This window comes from Cyprinodon tularosa, unplaced genomic scaffold (assembly GCF_016077235.1).
Source record: "Cyprinodon tularosa strain WSP-4 unplaced genomic scaffold, ASM1607723v1 ctg40, whole genome shotgun sequence".
NCBI classification, from domain to species: Eukaryota; Metazoa; Chordata; class Actinopteri; order Cyprinodontiformes; family Cyprinodontidae; genus Cyprinodon; species Cyprinodon tularosa.
Window position 1 is genome coordinate 425,928 of NW_024039119.1, and position 24,765 is coordinate 450,692.

The 24,765-nt window shown below is 36.1% G+C and overlaps 1 protein-coding gene across 4 annotated transcripts in view; it reads right to left on the reverse strand.

Moving 5' to 3' along the window:
* Positions 1 to 796: 796 nt before the first annotated feature.
* Positions 797 to 24,765, reverse strand: part of LOC119791769 (arf-GAP with coiled-coil, ANK repeat and PH domain-containing protein 3-like) — a 75,458-nt gene continuing 51,489 nt past the window's right edge. The window contains exons 11-26 of one of the 4 annotated variants that reach the window (XM_038298059.1): positions 19,014 to 19,131; positions 17,625 to 17,676; positions 17,316 to 17,416; positions 16,642 to 16,753; positions 16,318 to 16,550; positions 14,519 to 14,588; positions 14,237 to 14,331; positions 12,515 to 12,735; positions 12,304 to 12,396; positions 11,789 to 11,878; positions 10,632 to 10,855; positions 9,158 to 9,267; positions 8,753 to 8,863; positions 7,130 to 7,191; positions 3,108 to 3,157; positions 797 to 1,542 (exon numbers count right to left, since the gene is read on the reverse strand). In XM_038298059.1, the coding sequence (XP_038153987.1) occupies positions 1,474 to 1,542; positions 3,108 to 3,157; positions 7,130 to 7,191; positions 8,753 to 8,863; positions 9,158 to 9,267; positions 10,632 to 10,855; positions 11,789 to 11,878; positions 12,304 to 12,396; positions 12,515 to 12,735; positions 14,237 to 14,331; positions 14,519 to 14,588; positions 16,318 to 16,550; positions 16,642 to 16,753; positions 17,316 to 17,416; positions 17,625 to 17,676; positions 19,014 to 19,131 (1,811 nt within the window). In that variant the 3' untranslated portion in view covers positions 797 to 1,473. The remainder of the gene's footprint in view (positions 1,543 to 3,107; positions 3,158 to 7,129; positions 7,192 to 8,752; positions 8,864 to 9,157; positions 9,268 to 10,631; positions 10,856 to 11,788; positions 11,879 to 12,303; positions 12,397 to 12,514; positions 12,736 to 14,236; positions 14,332 to 14,518; positions 14,589 to 16,317; positions 16,551 to 16,641; positions 16,754 to 17,315; positions 17,417 to 17,624; positions 17,677 to 19,013; positions 19,132 to 24,765) is intronic. The other 3 variants (XM_038298060.1, XM_038298061.1, XM_038298058.1) reach the window with 3 other exon arrangements.

Genomic DNA, 24,765 nt, shown 5'->3' on the forward strand with positions numbered 1-24,765 from the left:
TTTGTCAGAATAACTAAAAGAAAAAAAATTATCTACAAACCAATTACAGGTCATTTCAATTATTCAGTGGAATACGTCTTTTACTGTCATTGAATCTAAAAATAAAAGTAATATATATATATATATATATATATATATATATATATATATATATATATATATATATATATATATATATATCATCTTATTTTCATGATTATAGCTTACAGCTTAACCCAAAATTAGGGTATCAAATTAGACCAAAAAAAAAAATCCATTTATGAATTTGTAGGCACTAGTGTCCTTTATTTACAGTGAAGAAACAGAAATGGGAGGCAGAATGAGAGGTTAATTAGACATGCAGCAGATGAGGTTTGAGTCAAAACTCTAACAGCTCTGTGAACAATGAAAAGCCTACAGGGTGCCTACTCTAATGCTACACATTGCAGTATCCCTTAAAGAAGAAGTGTTTTGATGCAGAAATGTGAAACAGCGGAGCTTACCACAACACTGATTGACAAAGTGTAGGGGATGCTTCAAGTGCCACAAATACATTAAAAGAACCTAAACTTTTATTACACTTCAGCAGATCCACAGGCTGATTAAGTATTTCAAAAGAACACCCGACCAAGTGTTGGTTGCATATGACAAACTAAAAGCAACTTTTCTTACAAGACTAATGGAAGATGTATAAATAGCGTTCACACTGAGCCTGGTTCTGTGAGGTTTCTTCTTGTTCAAAGGGAGTTTTCCCCTCCACTATCGTTACAAGCATGCTTAGTGTGAGGAATTGCTGAAGAGTCAATGAGTCAATGCAATCAACTGGTTTTCCTTAGATAGAAAACTGTGAACCAATTTTACTGTATGATCTGGTTGAATTGTCTCTATAAAGTGCCTTGAGATGGCATGTTTGGAAATTGGCACTATATACATAAACTGAATTGTTCCATGGTTTTATTGTGATTATATGTGTGTTTTTTGTTTTAACCATCCATGGTCCATAACTATAGTAGTTACACCTTTTATGACTCACTGATTTAAATGAGGTTTTCTGTAATATACTAATTTATAGATTTTGGTATGCCAATACCAAAAACCCAATTACATTGAGATCCATTGCAAAGCCTAAAACACAATGGATTCCTTCACACTTGGTTTCTTGGTTTAACAGACCATTTTTCATCCCAAATGAGACCCACCAACTTCTAATTTCCACAACAGAGGGAAAAAAAAAAAAATCAGCATAAGTAGTAATATTGCTTGGATTTTTCACTTTCTGATATATGAGATCTCAGATGAGCTACCTGAACAGGAAAGCAAAAGTGAAGAGATGATCCTGGGCCTGCAAATAGTTATAAGTCATACGATAACGCATGCATTGCATACAACTGCTTCTATTTTTATCAAATAGGGAGTGAAGAGTGGGCAATGAAAAGATGGTTGACAGTGGTCACTATAGCTTCTGATAACGGCTGAACTGTACGCTTCTTCTCCTCAACTTCTCGGGCTGGAGAGACGCGAGGACAGAAAACTCGCGAAAGACATCAGCATTGGAGATGTTGCCTGTAAAAGGAACATTAAAATCAACCTGAGAACATGCAGATCAACAAAACCTTTCTGAACCTTCTCACCATGCATAACAGAGGCCACAACCCCACTAGATAGTGCACTGGTGAAACCCCTTTCCAGAGTTTAGGAAGACAATGACAAAAATATTTTTTTCTAAACACCAAAGGAGAAAAATCCCAAAAGCAAAGTGTAATGATAAAGTGAGGTTTGCCTTCCTTCATTTATAGAAATATAAGCTTTAAGTTTTTAGAAAATTTTAATCTGCACATAAGTCACAGTTATTCATGTGATTTTTCATTTTTAATTATGCATGGTACTTTGTTTTACCTGTGTTTCTGATTTAGAGGTTAAACTAAAATTAGAAGCAATTTCACAAACGGCTAAATATTTCACAATTTAGGAGAGAATATAATTAATATTTTATATGGATAAAGAACACTTGTTAAAGATGGAACTTGCTCAGTTCTAGCAAGGAAATGCTAGTGGTGAGTTCAACACATCAGCTCTGTTTCTTAATGTTTATTACAAAAACGTTGCTGTTTTTCAAATTTTGTCCCATTTTAACCATACATTGACTTTTGTTAGCTAAATTTAAATTAGCAAACGCAAGACATTATATGAAATGGAAGCAATATTCTCATGTTACATATTAAAAACTCAAAAGTGCTGCTTTTATTTCCATTCACCTTCCCCAGTACTCTGATACGCTTAGATAAAAGTGTAATCATCCACCCCCTTTAAAAAATTGTAAATAGAAACAGAACTCTCTTTTACGCAATTATTCTTATAGGGTTATTATTAAAAGAAAGCACACATTAAAAACCCAGTGTGTGTTAGTACAACTGAGCATAATCTTTGAACAGAAACTGGTCAGAGGTGATGGGAAGAATATTGGAACTAAATAACAGGAATAACCTGTTATATGCAACAAAACACTTGAAATTGCAAAAGAGTTTAACATTCCAGCAGCAAAATATAATAAAACATGAATCATTAAAAATAATTGCAATTCATTAATTTTTTTGGAATTTTTCATAAAAAAAAAATAATTCATTATAATTTTGAATTTATTTTTCGGTGTAACAATAAACATATTCTGAACCGAACAGAAAACCGTGACCATGAAACTGTGAACCGAACCGAACCGTGGATTTTGTGAACTGTTCCACCCCTAATACATACATACATACATCAGTGTCCTGATTTCCATGGTTTATAATTTGTATTTATTATTACTTTTGTCAAATTCAGTTTATTTTACTGTCAGCTGATTTTTTTTCTGTATTTAATGGAAGTTTATGTCAACTTTCAAGCACAACTGTATGTAAAATGGATGCTAACTTATGCTCTCTTAATTAAATTATTAATTGCAAGGTGAATATTCTACATATAATGTCAGATTTCTTACTAATCAAGAAGAGATAAAGGTTTCATAACATCCAAATGTCTCCAGCCATAAAGAGCAGCAAACTAAAGGCCCCTCAGCCATCACCCCCCAATCACCAGAGCAGAAAGAGACATCACACTGGTCCTCAGACGGCCCAGAGTGCTTCACTCACTCTATCCCGACCATCCTTGAGTTTATCTTTCCTGCTGCCTGTTGCAACCCCTGTGGTGACAGAAGCAATGATATGTCAGACAGGGTTTATTTATTTACATGGAAACCAGTTACATGTGAAATGATATTTATGATAGGTTATATTTCTCAGTGATGTACATAAAGCTTAACATAGGTTAGAAAACATAAAATCTGTACAAAAAACAATTTTAGTGTTAAAAAAATAGAAGAACTTGATTATTTTTTCTTTTGGCTTTAAAATGTGAAAAACTTCCAAGTATTTAAAAGTAAAAAGTGAGGATCAAGTGTCTTTATTTTGCTAAATATGTTTTCATTTTTGTTTATTATTACACTTTTTCGATTTCTATATTTATAAACCCAATTAAAAACATTTTAATTGAACTGAAATAAAATGGCAGCAATTATTTTGTTTTTAAATAAATTATTTTTATTTTCAAAGTTCAGATCCAAAATACGATCCTAACTTCTATTTTTTGCAGCTTATTTCTTTTTCTCCCAATAAACTGTATTATTGTTGTTTTTCTTTAGTTCTGCTGTAACTAATCAACAACTAAATGAACCTTAGGAAATGTTTCTAAATACATCCGGATTTTATTTCTTTGAATAATTTAAGACATGAAGAGTTTACCAGTCATAAAATAGCCCACAACAGATCAGTTTGCATATAAAATAAACATTCTCCCAACATTTTTGACTTTTAAAAATAGAAATAGGATTTAAATGAACTTTTACAAACACAGTCTTCTTCAAAAAGTCATGTTGGGAGGATGTGAGGTGGTACAGGAGTGATAAGAAACAATGAGAGCAAGAAGTAGGAAGCATGGGTTAGTTTCTCAGGGATTTCAGATTTATTTGTTGCATTGTTTTTTTTTTTTTTTCCTCCCTTAGTGCTTCTAAAGACAAGAAAGTACTCCTAAAATAGTCAAATGTAAAGAACCGGAAGAATGTCTCCAAGTACTATAGAAGTGATTTTCAGTCTGACAAACACAAACGTAAAATATTGTCAGTTAATCAGATTCTGTGACAGAATGCTGAGGCAGCCAGCTGGCATCAAGATAAAATACACACGCAAAATATTTACAGGACATTTCTTTAGAACAGCACCTGGAACCACTCGGAAATCAAAACACACAAATGGACACGACATTTAATTACTTCCTCGAAGGCGGCGCTGCTTGACAGTTTGGTCACAGCAGCTTCGCCCCTGTAGCCTGGTTCTACTCGCACTGAACTATTGCATCACAGCGTTTCTACCTCTGTCCGTTCACAGAGGAAGGCAGGACTATTCTGTATCGACACGTTCCCTTTTATAAAAGTCTTTGGCAGAGGAAAATAAAACCACAAGTGGGAAAAAAAAGTCTGTAATACAGAGATACACAGACTAGAAGCTGTGGATGGGAGAATGGCACTGAAGGAGACCAGAAGGCCCTCGCCGTGGTGCATGCTCATTCCACAGGACTACGCTGTACAAAGTGATCAAATTATTTAAAAAGAAAAAATAATTAGTTCATCATGCTTCAGAACGAAACGATGATAAGCTCCAGAAAGCATACATAGGATATCATAGGTACTGACCAGGGAGGGGAGGCAGGGCACACGTCCTGTGACCAAACAAGGTGCTCTGCTATTTCCTCATACATTAGTTATTATACATGAGTATTTACAGGAAACTGGAGGTCTTTTTTTCACACATAGTATCTCGAGTCACTCGTCTTCAATACATGGAAGTAAAACAGAAGAAGGCGAAATGGAGATTTAGATGTTTTACAACAGTATCCAACTTTTTAATGGTACAGAGGAAAATGGAAGGAAAACGATACATAATCTGAACTAGTTTTGTTTAAAAGTTTATAAAAGGACTCCCGCACACTGTCCAAACTTACATTAATAGACATTTATTTGCAATGTTTTGGTACCAGGGCTTCATCAGGCGGACCTGATTTGAAGCCAGAAGAAGTGTAGTCCTGAAACGTTTTAAATAAATATCTTCTAACACAAAATTGGACAGTGTGTTGGAGTCCTATATATATATATATATATATATATATATATATATATATATATATATATATATATATATATATATATATATATATATATATAAAGTCTAATAAATCAGCCAACTCTCTGTGACATCATCACAGAGACAACTATTTTTGTTGCAAAATAAAATCCAAATAGCTTGTTTTTGGCCACCTTTACTCTGACGCCCCTGAATGAAATCCAGTGTAACCAAAGTTAAGAAATAGCGTCATTAGAAAAACATTATGGTTGTTTTAGCTGTGGAAGATGGTGATCTGTCTCAATGAACTTAACACCATTGCACCCTATTGCTGTGCCATTTTTCAGCAGGGATCTGTTGACAGTTGATGACTTTGGAAAAAAACAGTCTATATTAGGTCCATATGTAAATCCGACTTGGAAGCGATGGAGAGTTCGTAGAGAAATAAAATCAAAAGCCTTGACGCTATAACTGTACCTGATTATTTTTCATTGACTCACTGATGGTGAGAATAACTCCATGCCAAATGTTAGAGATTACTATTTGTTTGAAACAAACAAACAAATCAAAAACATCTAATCAGCTCTCATTCTCCTTCCATTTCAAAAATGCATTATTATTTGATTTGGTCTATCCCATAATAGTCCATATAAATGACTTTGAAGTTTGCTTTCTTAACATTTCAAAATGGGAAAAAGTTAAAGCATAAATACTTTTGCATGGCTCTGGATGCATGCACTACATGCTTGTTGGCTCATGTACTTTAATGGCTGCACTTTTATAGTTTCCCTTCAAGAGAATTTTAAAATAAAGTTTTAAGCGATTTAGAAAAACCAGCATTATCACTGACTTTATTTACTGCAACTTAAGGCTATTCCCTCTCTTCTCCCATAATTGGGATTAAAAGGACAATCATAAATATATATATATATATATATATATATATATATATATATATGCAGACAGGAACTGCATTCAAAGATGAATTGCACTGGTCCTCTGGGATGATAAATAAAATAACACAGAGACATCATCTAGACATGAACAATGTAGAGCAAACAAAACAGTAATACTGTATAATTGGAAAAAAGTGCACAGTTTCTTTTTTTTTTCCTTTTGATAATGTAAAAAAAAAAAAAAACAATAAACAGCAAATTTTACTCTCTCTCTCTCTCATGTACACTCACTCATCACTAAGTATCTTACACAGCAGATGAAGGACTCTCCTCCACAAGCCCTTCTATTTCTTTTTTTTTTGTCACAGTAAACTACCCTGGCACCTCCTATGCAGCTTCTCAGATGCTCTTTTTCTTTAGTAATTGAACAGATACAATTTATTTTTCAAACCTCATGCCACAGTACACAGTTTCTAGTCCTAGAACTGATCAAGCTATACGATTATAGCTTGATCAGTCGTATATAAGAGATGGGATGTAGCACAGATGGTCTGTATAGACAGAAAATGTTGAGGGTTAACCAAGAGCCAGAAATCAACCCAGAACGTGCAGGTTACACAGCCTTCAGTGAGCTTAGAAGATTTACCCTGTTAGTATAACGTCAAAAAGCAGATGTTAGCTATAAGAGTATGTACTGTAGTCAGCAACAGCATTAGTGGTGCCAAGAAGTAATAAGGACAGTTTTAGGTGTGATGCAGGAAAATGGAGGTGGCGATTATATTGTCAGTAGAGTTAGACGGCTCCACCAGGGGTCTCCCTCTGATACACCCTGCCAGTCCCCTCCAAAGATCCCCTGTTTGCAAGAAGTTGCCGGTAAGATCTAGATCTGCAGATCTATGGAAGACTTGAGATCAGCGTCTTGTGGCAACTTCAACCCAATCGGGCTCTCAGTCTGGTTGAGAAAATAAAAGGTTCATGAGCAAAGCGCGACCAATGCTGCCGGGAAAAGGAGGAGCCACTAGCTTTCATCTATGTTGAGGCAGATGAATTCCTGGATGCACTTCCTATACTGCTGCTCAGTGGGGCTGCTGCTCGGGTATTGACCTGGTTGACCCAGTGGAGCCTCCGCCTCGCGCATCTCCTCGTTCATCCGCGCCAGACGCAACCTGGAGGAGAGGCAGGGGTGGAGAAGGAGGGGAAAGGAACATCATTAGGAGAATATTATGGACGGGAATTTGGTTTCATTAATGTTGTAAGACAATAACACGCTTTGTAAATTGAAGTTTGATTAACAAATTTTGGGAATTATGATTTATAAAAAAAACTCAATCCAAAAATTTAAATTAGAAAAAATTCTTCATTTGAAAAAGGTTTTGATAGTCATTTTTAATCAAGGTAGTTTTGCTGTAAATTAGTGTTTTATTTTTGGAAATGTGATAGAATCACCAAAAACAAGCAATATTTGATTTTTGTGTTGTAACTTCATTTACAAAGGTAGAACAATGACTAAACATAAAAGTACAATGAGCAAGTTTGTTTCAAAACTGATTCTTCAAATTGACTTTCCTTTTTTTTCAGATTTTATTTTTTTAGTATTTAAAAAAATTAGTTTATAGTTTCAAATTCAATTTATCAAAAAATATATTTTCTTTTTTATACAGATTTTATATTTAAATATTTGAGATTGACAAATTTCATTCTTTTTAAATTGGAGTTCACTTCTGGGGGCGGGCTTTCCTCTGAAGTGAGGAGTGAAGATGCATTTCTATTGGTATGCATTGATGTTAGCAACATTCTTATTGGTCAATGACTGAGCAATTGTCCTTGGCCTGAAGTAAAGAGAATATGATCAGTGAAAAGCAATTAAAAAAAGAATGCCATTATGCAAAAAGCAAAATTTTGAGAAAAAAAAAATTGATCTGCAAAAAAAGTATAAAATATATAAATAATTGTTTGAAAAACCAACATTTGAAAATGTATAATCTCTAAAGATAAGAAAAGATAACTAAAATTTTCAAAATAAAAAATGTAGTTAAAAAAAAAAAAAAAAAAATATATATATATATATATGAAAAAAAAAGTAAAAATAAATAAAAGCAATAATAAATGACTATCAAATCTTTGAGGATTTGCAACCATCAACATTGAGGTCAATGTTACAATAAAATAATTTCTATCACCTTAAAATAATTCTAATTGTCCTTCCCTAATCTCTTGAAGTAATTATAACATGACACTGTTGTACATCTTCTTTATTTTTAAACCTATTTTATAACGATAATTTTTTAATTCCCGAATTGTGCCAACTTGTAAAATGGAGTGATTTACTGCTTTGTTTTTTTTTTCCACCAAAGTGATACGACTGCAAACTCAGTGCTGAAACAGCAACCAGTTGCTGACTGCTTCAGGAAAAAAAACTGGTTTAGTTTTCATCAGGCAAAAAGCCAACCCTCTGTAACATTATTATGTAACTTTAAAGTTACCTTATATAATGATTTGATCTTTCCTCTGGTATATTTAGGAGTATCTGCAGAGTATATCGCAATAAAACCGATTTTTTTCCGCTAAGAATTGGTGCAGAGCTGATTGACTGGATCTGTAATTTCCGCTTGCACTTCAGCCGTTTAGAACGGGTTTAGATAGGAAAACACTCCTTCCTAAGTTAGAGATCCAGACTAAAACCGTGTGCAATGATTAGTAAGGCACATGGTGGTTGGGAAATCTTACAGAGTGACGATGTCAGCGTTGGCAGCCTGGACGGCGATACTGAGCGGATCGTTACCCTGCTCGTCCACTTCTGTCTGCGACGCTCCTCTCTTGAGAAATAAACACACCTGGCTGTTCCAAAAGGAAGCAGAAAGGAAGGGATCAGCTAAAAAGGGATCTTTTATGGGATTTAGCTGACATATCTAACCAGACTGAGACTTTAAAATGATTTCAGAAAAATCAGGTTATAAGAAGAAATGCTCCAAGAGACTATGAGTAATCAAAGTGACACACCTCATTAGAAAGATTCAACGGTTAAACAAAAACTGCGTCATATGCCTGCATTTCCTTTAAATGCTAGTCGTTGTCACACTTGCAGCCTAGTGACATCACTCACAGGTAAGTGTTTCCCGTAAAGCCTCTTACCCAGTGTGGCCCATGTATGTGGCGTGGTGGAGTGGGCCCCTGCCTCTCATGTCTCTCTGGTTTACATCGGCTCCATTTTGTAGCAGGAACTCACAGGCAATCAGAGAGCCCTGGAAGCCAATCAGAAACACACAGAAATGGGATTTACTCTGTGAAATCTAATCGATTGTTGGTTACCATATGGGGAGCCAGACTTCAGACAAGGTTTAAAGTATAGAGGAAGCCATAAACAGCATAATGATATGGACAGAGATAGGGCCAGGATAACAGCTATTCTACAGCTTTTTGGGGCCATTAGACTAACTTAGATCTGCTCTTTTCTCAAAATAGACCTAAATGTAAGCTCTTTCATGCATAGTATTCTATTTTTAATTCACTGCAAGCATTAAAATATGAGTTGCTGTTTTTTTTTTTTTAAATAAGCGTATTTCTCTTTGTCTTGAGCAAGTAAGACAACTGGTTAATGGATTTTAATTATTTACATTTTAAATAAAAAAAGAAAAAAAAAACTCTATTATCTTATCCCAAGTGTATAATTTCTCAATATCTTATTTTATTCCATTGGCAGATCATCTTATTTACCTGCTTTAATTAAAAACATATTTTTTTTCAGAGGATTTTTACCTACTTTAGATTTATGCAACTAACAGGTACAAAGAAAAACAATTTAAATGCAATTCCTGTAATCTGGCAATGCAACTAAACCATTTTCTTAATTTAAAGATTTCTAGAAACCTTTTCGAAATCTAACATTTTCCCTGTCTAAAACTAAAACTAATGTTTTGGAGTAATCTGGATATATTTACCTGACTTAAATGTGAAGATAAGAAAAAAAGAGCAGCTGAAAGGAAGGGTTTATTTTAAGGTCAGAAGAAGCTTTTTGTTGCCTGTGGAAACAACTTGCATCTCTACCCCAGATCCCTGATGAAAGCGAATCGATTCTGATTTCAAGGCTTCTTCCTTTAAACGGAACTAAAAGGCTAAGAAGTTAATCTGCAGTATAAGCTGAGTCTTTGTATGTGTGGGTTAAGTGAATAAAAGCTATGTATGATCTGAAAGCATAAGCTCTATCTGCATTTTAGAGCTTATCACATTAAATCTCTATTGAAAACTATTCATCAATAAATTCCGAATAATTTCAAAAGCTTATCAAGTACTAAACTAAGACAATAAAGGCGAGCAGGACTTTTCTGTTAGGTATATGGAGGCATATCTGGCCCTTTACTGTGGGTGTTTATCCATTTTAATGGAGCCAGACTGAAGTTACAGACTTTGGTCCCTTTATAGCTTTTCCTATCATTATCATTTATAACAATTAGTTGTCCTGTCTAACATTTCCTATTAGATACTAAAAACTCCCATTGAAAAGTTTTACTTTCCGGAAAAAGGAAAGTTGTGTGCCGTATGCTATATTAAAGGATTTGAGTGATTTTCTTTCACTTTAAACCCACAGACAGACCACAGAGCCTCTGACCCCGATCACAGCCTGTATGAGAGCCGTTTTCCCCTCCTCCTCTTCGTTGGTGGCGTGCACATCAGCACCGTGTGCCAGAGCCTCCGCCATGAGTGACAAATTGTGCAGACGAGAGGAGCGGTAGAGCAGCGCCCCGGGATGCAGCTCCCTGGGATCCTCCGGATCTGAAGACCCCTCCTGCTCAATCTCCACCTCTCCGCTGGAGGACTCCTCCGACTCCTCTTCTGTAAGAGGAAAAATAAAAAAAATTGAAACACAAAACGAATGATTTAGTTTAAAGGACAAGAGAAAAAGCTTTTTAATGCAGCAGCAAATTCTCAAACACATTTCTTCTCTAACAATGTTACAGCTTTGACTGGTAAAATTTCATTAGAAATTTTTAATGAAATTTTTAAATTTCATTAAATAAAAATTTTGTCTTTCTCTGATCATTGAATAAACTATATTCAACAACTGTAGAAACTCTTCAATATGGATGCTGGTTGGATGCTTTTGTTTTTTTTTTCTAGGACACATCCAAAACACTACAGAGTGTGACGCCATTGGATAACAGTACGGCTGGGAGTGTTGGGCTGTTTTTATCTTTAAGCTTTCAACTTATGTCTGTAGAGGAAATTATTATTTCTATTTTGATTCAGAGATGAGTTTTCTTGGAAACACATAGAGACTGCTGTTTAAGTAGAACTAGTCATGCTAAATGCAATCCAAAGACTAAAGCTTGTTCAGAATCACAACTCAGTAATAATTTTTTTCTTTGTTTTAACTAAAGATTGCTCTTAAAGTAAGTATATCACCATTTCTACAAATAGAATAAAGAACACCCCCTCACAACAGGAAGGCTATATATCCCTTTATTAAAGCTGTTAAAAACAGCTCTTAATCCTCTAAATATCATGTTAAATAAAATAAAAAAAATTCTGACAATAATAAAGACCAGATAGGAAAGAGAAAAATTAAGTCAATTTAAAACAAAACGAAAATGTTCACACTGGGTCATAAGTTAAATAGAAAAAAGTTATTTTTTCAGATGGCTTTTAAAGACAACAAGAGATGGAGTCAGTCTGACGGGCGATTTATTCCACAACGGGAGCAAGAACTGCAAAAGCTCTTTTTTCTAGATTTATAACAAGACTAAAAACATTAACAAACATTTTTACCTTCCTCAGTGACACTGCCGAACACCAGGATGTCTGTGCTGCCGTCTGTGCTTCCTCCCAGGCCGCTGTCGCTGCTGAGACCTGCAGGGCCAAGCATCGCCAAGCCACGGACACGTTAATCATTACACACCCACAGAATCCATTTTTAAAAACAAACATCTGTGTTAAATCTGTGGCGTTACTCCTGTTACTCCTAACACACCAAAAAAAAACAATCTAGAAATAAGTAATAATTTCTTAAATTAAGTTTATTAACCCCTAATTTGAGCAGGTAAATAAGATGATTTGCCAATGGAATAAGATTTTTTTTATTCTTAAAAAAAGATAATTAGATAATATGCAGTTGAAATAAGATCTTATTCTTATTTTAAATCTAAAATGTCTTGTTCCTTTGGTTTCTCACTTACCTCCTCAGTTAAAGAATAAAATCACTTATTTTAAAAGAAAATGACTTATTTAGATTTGCATTTTTTGCAGTGCAGGCAGCTGTTATTACACATTTCTCCGGTACTTACTGCGAGGTCCAGAGCCAGTGTCAAAGTAAGAAAACAGAGAGTCCAGCTCGTCGGGACAGAAAAGTGAATCCCGCCGAAATTTTGCTGCAGCTGCTGCAGATGAAAAATAAAACCTTTTTAGGATGAATGAAATTTAGTTTGATTTTACTTTATTTTCATAAATATTTGTATACAAGTTGTGGTTATGGAAACACATGAGGGCCACACCGACCTGCTGTGAGGTTGGCAGGTGAGGTGCTGCCTGGATCATAGCGGTGGTACTTCCTGCGGGCCTTGTTTGGGGCCCGTATCGAACTGCTGTGACGCTGGCATTTCTTAACCATCCAGGGGCGGGACTTCCTCTCCCCTTCCACCAGAACCTCACTCCCACTCAGCTTCTTCAGGAAGCGTTTTTCAACATATTTAAACTTGATCCAGGCCTCTTTCTCCTGCCTAAAGGGAGATGAGTCAATTTAATCTCTCCTCAGTGTCACAAACCTATAAAATACTTTCCTTTAATTACAGTAAGCTGCAGGCTTTCTATTCCAAATAGTATAGCCTATAAAAAAACTAGCTGGAAACAGCTCTTTTTTTTCCTCTTCTTAAGAAATATTGTCACATTTGTAAATCGATTCTCAGTGTTGCACTGTAGAATATTAGGAACCAAGGAGAGTCAGACAGACACAAACATGACGATGAAAAAAAAAACAAACCTTATGTTTGTTTTGTATGACTTAAAAAACTGTATTCTGCATCAAAGATTTAAGATCAGTGGATTGAGTTGATTTGAACCTAAGTTAGAAATGGAAATATAAAATAAAGCCTATCAATATAAAACACAGCAAGATTTTTTTTCTTGCAATAACAATAATCTGACTTTTAAAGACATCTCAACATAATTTAAATTCCATGATTACCTTTGTCACTGACTAATATTTTTAAACTTGTATGGTTTTGTAAATACATTAAAAATAAATTTGTACAGGTTCTTTTGGGGCAGTACTGGGCATCTTTCTGAGGCTTTTTATTCTGTTTATATCACTATAGAAATGATGTGTCGACCCAAATGGATAAATATGTGTGATATGAGTGATATAAGTTTTGAAGGTATATCACCCCGCCCTAATGTGTTTAACGTTAATCGCCTCTGGGTGCTCTGCCCAGACAGCATCTGGTGTGGGAATATATGGAAAGCAGATGAGTCACTAGTTATTGTGAATGACTATATAGTGAATTTTAAGGTTGTTTCGAGAAACATGAAATTCACTTCTGTACAACTTACAGTAAATGTTGTGAAAAATGATTGTAGGATGAACTATGATCTAATTCTTGGAGAATAAACACACTCAAGCTACTATTAAAGCACAGGAAATAATACAACATCTGGAACGTGATGCAAGGAAAAACTACAAATTTTTTTATATTCAGTTTATCTACATTGTACTAATTCATAACACTTGTCCTTATTAATGGAGCTGGTATTATAATGATCAAATTTAATAACTGTGTAATAACATAATAACAATCAAACGCACATTTTTATGTGGTTTGAATTGTTCTGTTCTTACCATGAACAGTTTCTTTTAAACATTTGCTGATTATTAGAAATATAATACATTATTAAAAGCATTCTACCTAATATTATTTATGCCGGACAAATATAATAATAACTAAATAGAAAAGAACAGGTTGAGTTTTTATTTACATATTTTGCAGAATTTTCTGTTAGTTTGCATATGGAGTCCCAAGCCAGAAACGAATGCTGTTTAAGGGGCCATGGAAAGTTTGGGAACGTCCAATCCCAAGCTTGGTGTGGGAAAATCCTACTCTTTATGACTTTATAATTACTGTTGATAAAAATGTGCTAACTGGAAAATGATAGGCACATTTCCATTACATTTCAATAAGTATTCATGATCATTTTTACTGCGATTCCTGCTGGATTTAGTTTTACCTGGAGCTAGACGGTCCTGGTTTTTTAGCTCCCAGCTCCTCGCAGGCTCCCTCATAGATGTTGTTGATCACAGTGTTTCCCAACTCACACATGAGCTAAACACAAAAAAGAAAAAACACAGAGAGAAAGATTATAAATAAACCAGAACAGAAAAGATTGCCGTTTTATAAAAGGAGTAATAAAAAATGTAGCAGTGTGGCAATGTTCTGGAGCAAATTAATATTGTAACACCACTGGGAGAAAAAGTGCTGCACATGCAGGATAAGCTGTAGAGAAATGCACCTTGAGTAATTCTGGCTCCCACGAGTCCAACGTAAGCGAGCGCACTTTAGAAAAATGGACGCCCAAACTCCTAAAATAAGGGAGAGAGAGAAGACATAAAGCAAAAGAAGTAAAAAATAAAATATTTTTTAAACTTAACCACTTTTCTCTTAAACTGCCTGCGGTGGTGGAGGTCTGATTGCTTTAAAATTCCCCAGCTGAACTTTGGGGTCTTTGAAACTTAGCTGAAAATTGCAGCTTTCTTATTAAACCCAAATTTCAACTGTTTTCTACTTAAATATCTTTGATATATATGCACACCCTTTTATTTCCTCCAGCATTTTTACATACTAAGCTGATGTTGATACCAAACCTGAACAATCTAGATCAGGGGTGTCAAACTGGTTCCAGAAACGGCCGTGTGGCTGCAGCTTTTCTTTCCAACCAAGCAGTAGCACACCAGACCCAAGTCATCTCATCAAGTGAGTCCAATCTGAACATGATGACCTGATGAGATGACTGGAGTCTTGTGAGCTATTGCTTGGTTGGAAAGAAAACCTGCAGCCACACTGCCCTTTCTGGAACCAGTTTGACAGCCCTGATCTAGATTAATCTGATATATCTGGTTAAGAATTGCAGCAAGAACATGCTTTTACAGGTGACACAATGGAAATGGAAATACTGCATAATGTTACGATTAAAGCTGATGCTTCTTTCCATGGGGAATAAAAATAGAGCAGAGTAAGGAACAAAGGTATGGAGTGAATTTCCATTATTGTTGCACACACGGAGCGCTTTTTGTAAATGGAAATTAGAAAAAAAAAAACAACAACTTTGAAATTGTTTTTTAAATTTTTTTTATTTATAGTCCTAATTTTTTGTTTAAATCTCTTTAATATATATATATATATATTAAAGGAATTCCTTTTTTTCTAAAATAGTCTTTTTTCTCCCCCAGATTTTTAAGAACTACATTCTTTTTTACATTGCGTTTTTCAGATCACAATCGCTTTATTTCAGGGGCAATATAAACACTCTCTCTGGACCATTAAAAATGTTATTTTTTTTCATGTCTGCGCAGACTAGGGCATTCACCAAAAAGTCATCTTCTCTACTAGTGTGGGCTTGCATGGTGATATGCAAATCAGGTCTCCTATTAGCTTATTTTATGGACTTAGCAGAGCACATACTGCAGTTAGTAATACAAGCTGGATTAGACCTACCTGATGTAACCAAGAACGTCTCAGCAACAAGACGAATTATAAGTAATTTTTGGCTACACTCCGTACCATCATTATAAAACAACGTATGAGCTCGATTTGGAAAGCTAACGTTCAAATAGTCAACTAATGCCCTAGACCAAAAACAAAAGTGTGTTTAGCTGCTTACTCTAAAGGAAAGCCCACATGTAAAGTGAAAAGAAGTTGATATGTAAAACCCAATTTGAAAAGAATACAACTTGTAAAACTCAATCTGAAAAAGAGAAATTGTAAAAAAATTAATTCTGCAGCAAACATTTAAAAAAATACAATCTGAGACAACAGCAAAGTTCGATTAAGCTTTTTTGGATTAAGATGTCTTTTTCTTTTTAAAGTTTCACTCCTGGATTGCAACAATAATGGAAAAACAATGACTCCATATAAGGGGGAAAAATACTAGACAGTTATCTGCAGAGCCAGTTTCTTTTTATCTGATAACACTTTTCAAACTGTTTAGAGCTGGTTTACTTCCTGGAATAGTTTTGAACCCACAACAAACAAACTAGAAAAGCTGGTTTAGATCATGACGATATGTAGAGGTAGATGTCTGGATGCAAACACCTGTGGATCCCCGAGCACTCGATGCAGAGCAGCACTCCCAGGTTGATGGAGGCCCAGCATGGGGCCGTCTGGCCACAGTCGCTGCACAGCTCGTTTCCCGGCAAGCTCTGCACCCGCTGCAGCAGACCCTCTCCCCCTCCCCGACACGCCTTCTCCGCCCTCTCCCCCCTGTCCCTGGGCTCGCTGGCAGAGTCGATGCTACTGGTGGAAGGCGAAGCTGTCCGGTCCAAACGCTGAGGGATAAAGCAGAGATTGAGATGCAGCTATAACACATAAAAGATTAGGGAATAAACAGAAATCTTTTTCTTTGATTTCGTTCTATACCTCAATGTAATAGTTGTCGCCGATGTCTTTGTAAGCGGAGGCGATGCTTGCCTGGACCGCCTGGATCCAGGCCTGCCGCAGCTTTTCTGACTCTGCTTGGAGCATGCAGCTCCTACACAAACAGAATAATATGATATACCTCATTTTAAGTTTGGTAATATTTAGCACCAGGCTATATGTAGTACCAGCCTAAGAAAACAAATAACAATCACATTTCTTTTTGGAATATAGTTCTAAAATCTAAATAAAATATAATGGTTCCTATTTGCAGGTAACATCTTATTGCTTACAACTGAAATTTGTTAGTTTTCATATGGAAAATGGATAAAAATAATGAATAATCTTATTTTAATCTTCACAAATATACTAGAATATATATTTTTTAAGAAGGAAAACTTTCCTAAGTTTCTGTTTGGAATAATCTGAAGAAAAAATATTAAAAAAAAATATAGAGATCCAAATTTAGAGATCATCCACCAAAGTTTAGCTGAATATCTAAGATGATTTTTGTGCATTAGCTATTCAGCTTAAATATTCAGAAATAAACCGTGAGGTTTTTATCTCACTAAACTGGACTCAAACGGTCAGTGCTTTGAAAACAAATCTTTTTCGCTGTTAATACCGATAAACATCCATATTAATTGCTTTTGGTTTTTACACATTGACACGCTTACTTTGTGGGGGAAACCACCTCAAAGCAGAACCTCCTCTCATTATCCTCGCAAGGTTTGACTGAGCACAGCCTCAGATCCTCAACCACCACCGTCAGGGAATCCTGTCGGCGGAGAAAAGGAGTGTCACAGAATCTAGAGACAGGTTCCACTTGACGTGAGCGCCAGGAAAGACAAGTCAATGCAGGAATTTTCCTTTGCATAATGATTAATATGAATCATTTAATGGAAACAATAGCAGCTGTCTGTTGCACAAGATAAAAAGAAAACAAGTAAACATGAAACATAGCCAAATAGAGCAACTAGATTTACCTTCACTTTCTTTTGGTAGACCAGCTGGCTATTTTGGATAGAAAACCACCGCCTGAAAAAAACAAAATTTTAAAAATGTAAATAACTGAACAGATTGACATTGACAGACATTATCAATCAACTACCTATTAACAAGGTTCAAAGTCTAGAAGAAAAAAAAAAGAATGAAAAAACACAGAAGGAAAGATAAAATCCTAAACAAAAAGGAGGCAAGGAATGTAAGCCACTGGCAATGAGGTATAAAAAGGAGAAAAGATACAGGCGAAGGAGTTAAGAAAGGAAGAAAAGAAGAAAGGAGGTACAAAAAACGAAGGGGGAAGGTAGGAAAAAAAGTCTAGGAAGGAAAAGGAAACAATGATGGACATGAGGAGAGCAAGATGGAGGGACATCAAGAGAAGGAAAAAAAGACACAAAAAGGGAAACAATGGAAGCAGTGATAAAGAAAAAAGACAGAAACTGAATATAAAGGAAGAACAGGAAGGAAGATCTGGAGGAAAGATGGAAACAGGGAGAGAATAAGTGGAGGATGGACACAACATACAGTTACACTTGAAAGTTTGCATACCCTTCTATTAAAGAGAAAAAAAAAATCAGCTGCCAGTAAATTCAACTGGATTTACAAAAGTAATAATAAAGTTCTAAACAGTGGAAATCAATACACTGATTTTGAATATATATATATATATATATATATATATATATATATATATATATATATATATATATATATATATATATATATATTTTTTTTTTTTTTTTTATAAATAAAAGCAGTAAGTCTTGAGCAACACTTTGAGGAAATCCCTGAAATCAGATGTTTTCTGTAACGTTCAGGAAATGTTCAGTCAGACTTCTGGACCTGTTGACAGATATGTTGCTTCACTGCTCATGAGTAATTTGGGACAGTTTGTATTTTAGAATTATTTTTTAGATAAAAACTCAAAATAGATATTTTGTTTTGCTAAATTTGTTATTTAATATATATATATATTTATATTTATTATAACTTTTTCAGTTTTGTGTTATTTGAATTACTGGTGTGAATTTGAACTGAAGCTGCTACCCCCGCGACCCGACCCCGGATAAGCGGAAGAAGATGGATAGATGGATAAATGGATGGTGTCGATTTATCATGCTCTTTAAACGGAGGATATGTAAACTTTCAAGCACAACTGTATAATGAAAGGATTCAAAGAAGGATGGAAAGAACAGAACTAGGAAGCAAAGAAGGAGACAAACGAGTCAGACGATGCGATTATCATGACTCTAGAAAAAAACAAAAACTCCCTTTTCTATTTTTTCACCCCACACAACTAGATTTACTTCCAGCCTATTTTAGCTTGTAGACATTCACAGCTAAACTGTAAAACAGCCTTTAGTTTTTTTTACCTGTTCCAAGTCTTGAAAGCATTGCTGGCTCTCTTGAACAGGTAACCCTCCATGACCACCCCATTGGGTGCGTCCACATTGAATTCCAGCTTGGGATCATCGTAGGAAAAATCCTGCAGGATGGAAATAAGAAGAAAAGGTCAAGGCCTGACTTTCTGGGGAAGGAGCATCCGATGCATGTCCAGCAGATTCCTAAACATCTTCTTCCCCACTGCCATTAGACTGCTGAATGTTGAATAAAACAGGGGGAAAAAGAAATAATAAAGCTGAATATTGGAAAAACTGTAAATCATATCGGAGTCTTATGTTAACATTTGATCACAATGTTTACATTTTATTACTGCTGCACTTTAAGCAAAGGAAATGTCTTGAGAGCTGTACTGAACAAATTTTGTTTTGTATTCAAGCTTGTAAAGTTTGTCTAAGTCTGAATCTTATTTTGACTCTGCTTTTACTTTGCACATAGAATCTTATGAGCTGATGATTTGCTCTAAAAAAGTCACTAATGAGGAAAATTAGTTACTTATTCAGCCTCATAAAACTACCTATTAAAACCTCTTAGATCTGCACCTTATTCAATCCACCTTAAATAGATGATAGTGAAATTGTTTTGTAATAAACGACTAGAATGACAGGAGATAAGTATATCTTTATCGTGAACACGTGCATTAGCTTTCCCAGTAGCTTTTCTCTTCATAATGGCTTTAAATTACATTTAAATTGTTGAAACAACAACGGTCTTAGAAAGGGATGAGAAGCGCCGTACAAAAAACCCCCCAAAAAGAACAGCTCACATCCTGCATAGACTGTGATTATGTTTCATTCTAGTTAGACAGCTTCTGTTCTTGTGTAAAATAACACTGAGCATATGGCAGGCTGGGCGCACACAAACAACCTCACACACAAAAACGCCTGTGGATTGATTTCAATCAGCCCTGAAATCAAAGTCGCAGATGGTGAGGTAATATCAGATTTGTCTGAGGAGCTAAAATGTGTACAATATTTCAATAAGCATTCTTAGGGGGGATTTTTAAAACAGTGCATAACTATATAGGGGATGTAAGGACGTATTAATGAAAAATAAATCCATATTTGTGTGATGTTATCTCACAACAAAAAGCCTTTCATGTGGAAAACACAACATAAATCTGCACATCACCCTGAATGCACCCCGTAGTGTAACATAGTGGTGGCAGCATCATGCTGTGTGGAGGCTTTATTCAGTAGACCAACAAAAGTTGAGTAAATTAAAGAGAAAATTGAGGAAAGAAAAAAGAAGTCAAGCGGTGATAGCGATGAAGATATACCACCATTGGAACAGTTCAGAAACACTTTCAGCTGTTAGAAAAGCCTCCAGACTGATATCTAAATGCAAATTCATGGGCAGACTTTGAAATTGTAGATAACCAACACTTTCTATCTCATCCAAATGAGCGTACGTTACATTTAGATAAACAAATGGTTAAAAAAAACTATTTCTTAATTTCCAAAAATGGAATACCGGCTTCATATCTTATAGGCTTTTTTTTATTTGCAGAAGGCTTTGAAAGTCTGTTGTTTTCCTTAAATTTCACAACTTTTTTTTCGGTCTCTTCCAAAAATTCCCAATTAAATATATTGAACTTTGTGGTGCCTAAATGTGGGAGGAAGAAAATGTAAAAAGTAGACATATTTTGGAGCGCATTGAACACTGATGGAGATGTACAAACCAAGTCAAAAAAGCGGAATACTCCTCTGATTCTTCAGATAATCTGAGAAATATGCACCCCCATGTAGAAATGAGACATCTAGAAAACTAAGCGTTCAAAATACTGAGTTCATCATCATGCAGAGGGATAAAAACGAACTTTAAAGGACGGACAAGAAAGATTTAGAAAAGATCCTCACCAGCATAAAGTCCAGCCCGCCAAATATCTTCATCGTCACCAAACTGACATCTAACAGCATTATGAACAATTACAAAGTGACCCAAAATAAACGGCAGAAAGGAAAAGGGTTTCAGGCATGCATGCCCACACGAGTCCAGATGAGGGATGGATTGTCAGCAGCAGCCTGCTCGTGCCGTTCCTTCACTCTGCTCCACCTGCCAGCAGACTGGCCTTAGCTGCCTGGATGTGGACCCAGAGCTCATTATCATACAGCTGCCACACTCGTACTCTGCCGACCCCGTCGAGAGAGATCAAACATCTCATTTTACTGCAGTATGTGCAATGGGTGGGGGGGGAGGTTGCCAGTCCTGCAGCACGATTTAAAGCTCCCCTCTAACCTCTGCAACAATCCTGAGGCCCGGTGTGTTCTGGGGGGGAGTCAGCTTTCCATCTGTCTGAAGCTGTGAAAACTGTTCCTGCTAAATCAAGCTGATGTTATTGCTCCCCTAACACCACTGCAGGACCCCCTCTTCCCACCTTAAATCAGCCAAGACTCTGCAACAATCTGCAGAGCAAGTGGCTGAAGGCGTGGAGGCTGCAGCAGCGGACTACAGAATGAAGCCCATTTAGTCTGCAGGATCTGGACAGTTTAACATGAGACTGAGCTTGACGTATTGATTACATCGCTGTAAAAAATAAAACTTAAAAGGACTCTAATTTAGCTTTCATGATTAGAAATAATAAGCATGTGGAGCAGTTAACAGGCGTGTTTAAGTGCAGGTAGATAAAATACATTCATTACAGCTTCGTAAAAACATACCACACAAATAAGCACATTGCTCCTGTTTACTGTAATGTTAGGTAAGAGCTGCAATGGCATCTCTGTGGCCAATCACAATCGAGGTTACATGAGCATCTAAATATCTCTCTTGGCAACTAAATTAGGGTGCATTTTTATCGCAATAGTTCACACGCTGAGTCATGATTCGGAGCAAAGCTGCTAGACTCAGACGCTGCTGCAGATTCAGTCTCGCATGAAACAAAATGCTGTCAACAAACCCAGCCTTTGGTGGGAGAGCGTTCATTTTCAATGTTTGATTTTTGTTCACATTTCATTAATCCAGAATCTTCTACTGGTTTCAAAAAAATATGGGGGAGGGGATGACTTTAGTAGACGGTTCTCTTGGGAGCCGCAATAAAGTCCTGCTCCCACAAAAGGGAATATCTGAACTATAGAGGGAGACGTTTAACATGAGGAATTAAAGGAATGTCTAAGGACAGATTTTACCCATACAGAGAGAAATGTATTTCCCAATTTTTATCCAGACAAGTTTCCTACTGGTAGGTCTGAGGTTCCTATGTCATTATGTCAAAATACACATTCTGCAGGATTTAAACATGAAAACTGGAAAATCAGACAGGAAGGAAGGAAGGAAGGAAGGAAGGAAGGAAGGAAGGAAGGAAGGAAGGAAGGAAGGAAGGAAGGAAGGAAGGAAGGAAGGAAGGAAGGAAGGAAGGAAGGAAGGAAGGAAGGAAGGAAGGAAGGAAGGAAGGAAGGAAGGAAGGAAGGAAAAAAATGAACGGAAGGAAGGAAGGAAGGAAAAAACGAACGGAAGGAAAAAACGAACGGAAGGAAGGAAGGAAGGAAAAAAACGAACGGAAGGAGGTAAAAAAGGGAAGAAAGAGAGGAACCAAGGGGTGAAGGACATAATGAAAAAAAGACAGAGGTAGGACGCAAAGAAGGAAGGACAACAGAAAAGGAAGTAAGGGAAGTATAAGGATGAATCACAAAAATTGCTTTGATTCCTTTCTCATTACCTATCCAAAAAATCTTGAAATAAACTTAAATATTTTCGACTTTTCCAGATTGAAACTTGAACCTAACCCCCTTCACAATAAATCATATTTCATTTTTTTGTCTAAAGTAACTTTGAGATCCATAAAAATAGAAAGTCAGCATCTATAATGCAGTAGATCTGCTCTTTCATGGCCGCTCCTCAGGATGCTCAGCATTTGCATATTATGAGGTGTAGTAGGAAGGGATGCAGAGTGGAAAAACCTGTCTAAATGTCTCCTCGGGCTCTTTTGCAAAAAAGCCTTCATTAGAAAGAAGAGGTGGAAACAAAGCAATCCTCTTTCAATTGATGCATTATAACAAATCCGAGTACCAGTTTCACTATTATGTTTTGAAATCATATCCCGCACAATGGAAGACCTTTAAAGTGCGTTGTAGTGGGCAGGGTGCATTGATAGTAAACAGCAGCGCCCTCTTTCTCACAGCTCCTCTCCGTCACACTCAGCTGGCACTGACTCCTAATCTCCTTTTATCTGCTTGTCCTCCGTCTGTACCGCTCGGCCTCACATTCAGCACCGTGCTGTGCCTCATAATGCCATCTGTTGACTTTGGCTGGAGCTGGCAGTGGATGAAGGAGGGAGTGGAAGGAGGATGGCATCGTGTACAATCACCTCTCCACATTCGCTGGCGACAAATCAACCTTTCTGGAGCCATAATTACCAAAGCTGTAGCCTAACAGAGGACAGCATCACCAATCAGAGCCAGCCCAGACTGTCTAACCACTGAAAGTTAGCTTTTTGTTGTTGAGCTCAGAGGACAGATTTGTACTTTTTATTAAAAATATAATTTTTCTAATCAGGGCAGCTCCATTTATAAGGCTAGACTCTTAAATATTGCAAAGGTAAGCTTGTATTCCTCACATCGCACTCCGCAGTTTGTAAACCCTCAAAAATAATAAATTATTACTAATAATTATTTGATAAAAAACGCATTATCTCACACTGAAAAAAAATTATACACATACATATAAAATCAATCTTTAAAATGAGTCAATTCTTAGTTGAACCCACAAATAATATCTTTGATAAATTTTGGTGCCACCCAAGCTATTTACACAAAGGAAAAAAAACATTTTTCAGCATCTGATACCAGGTTTGACAAGAAAAAAGGCCTCTAAAATTTAATGTCAGAAATCGGCCTTAAAAATGAAACAAAATGTTGCAGCGATTCTTTAAGTGTGAAATTATTTTAAAGCAAATAAAGCTGAATTGATTTTGAGGATTTCCAGCTATCATTATGAGAAGAAGATTGCAAATTACCTCATATAAACAAGAAGCAAATCCTTGAGTCGGAAAAGTAAATGCTCTAATAAAGAAAATAGATTAAATCAACAAGTTTATCCATTTAAAGAGCAAATTGCAGGTTGAATCTTTGACAAAAAACTAATAGTTGTCTAATGGATAATATTTTGAAAGTTTGTTCAGGATTTGAAGTGTTTTGGTTGCCATAACCAAGTAAATTTACCAATAAAAGGGAAATTTCTTTGCAGTGTCTCTACAAAACTTTTTTTTTTTAAATAGCGTCATTTGATGTCACGTGGGGGGGAGTCAAACAGTCTGCGCTGATTCAGTTGTGGAAAGCAGGAAGTTATCAGGTAGAACTGGTGTGTAATGAGTTTGGTAGAAGTTTGAGATGCATTTATTGATCATAAACTTGGAATGATGCTGAAATGAATGAAAGTTGTTCCTTCAGAGGGACTGAGATGCAGCAGTGTTCCAGTCTCAATGCAATGGGAGCAGACGGCTCAGTACACATGACATCCTGTCATTGGGATCAATATGAACGCTGGAGAAACGTTTAATAAAGGGAAGAAAACTGGAACCGTTCTCTCTGACGACGCTCAGAAAGCAGCGGACGTTTCCCCACAAGCAGCTGCTGCTTCTCACTGTTTACCACCTGAGATTTAGCACTGTGATCGGTTTTTAAGTTCTGAAAACAAATGACTGCGCAAAATCGCTAAGACTGACACCTGTGGTTCAGAAAAATAGCAGGAAACTGCTGGACTTACTAACCTAGGAGGAGCTGCGAC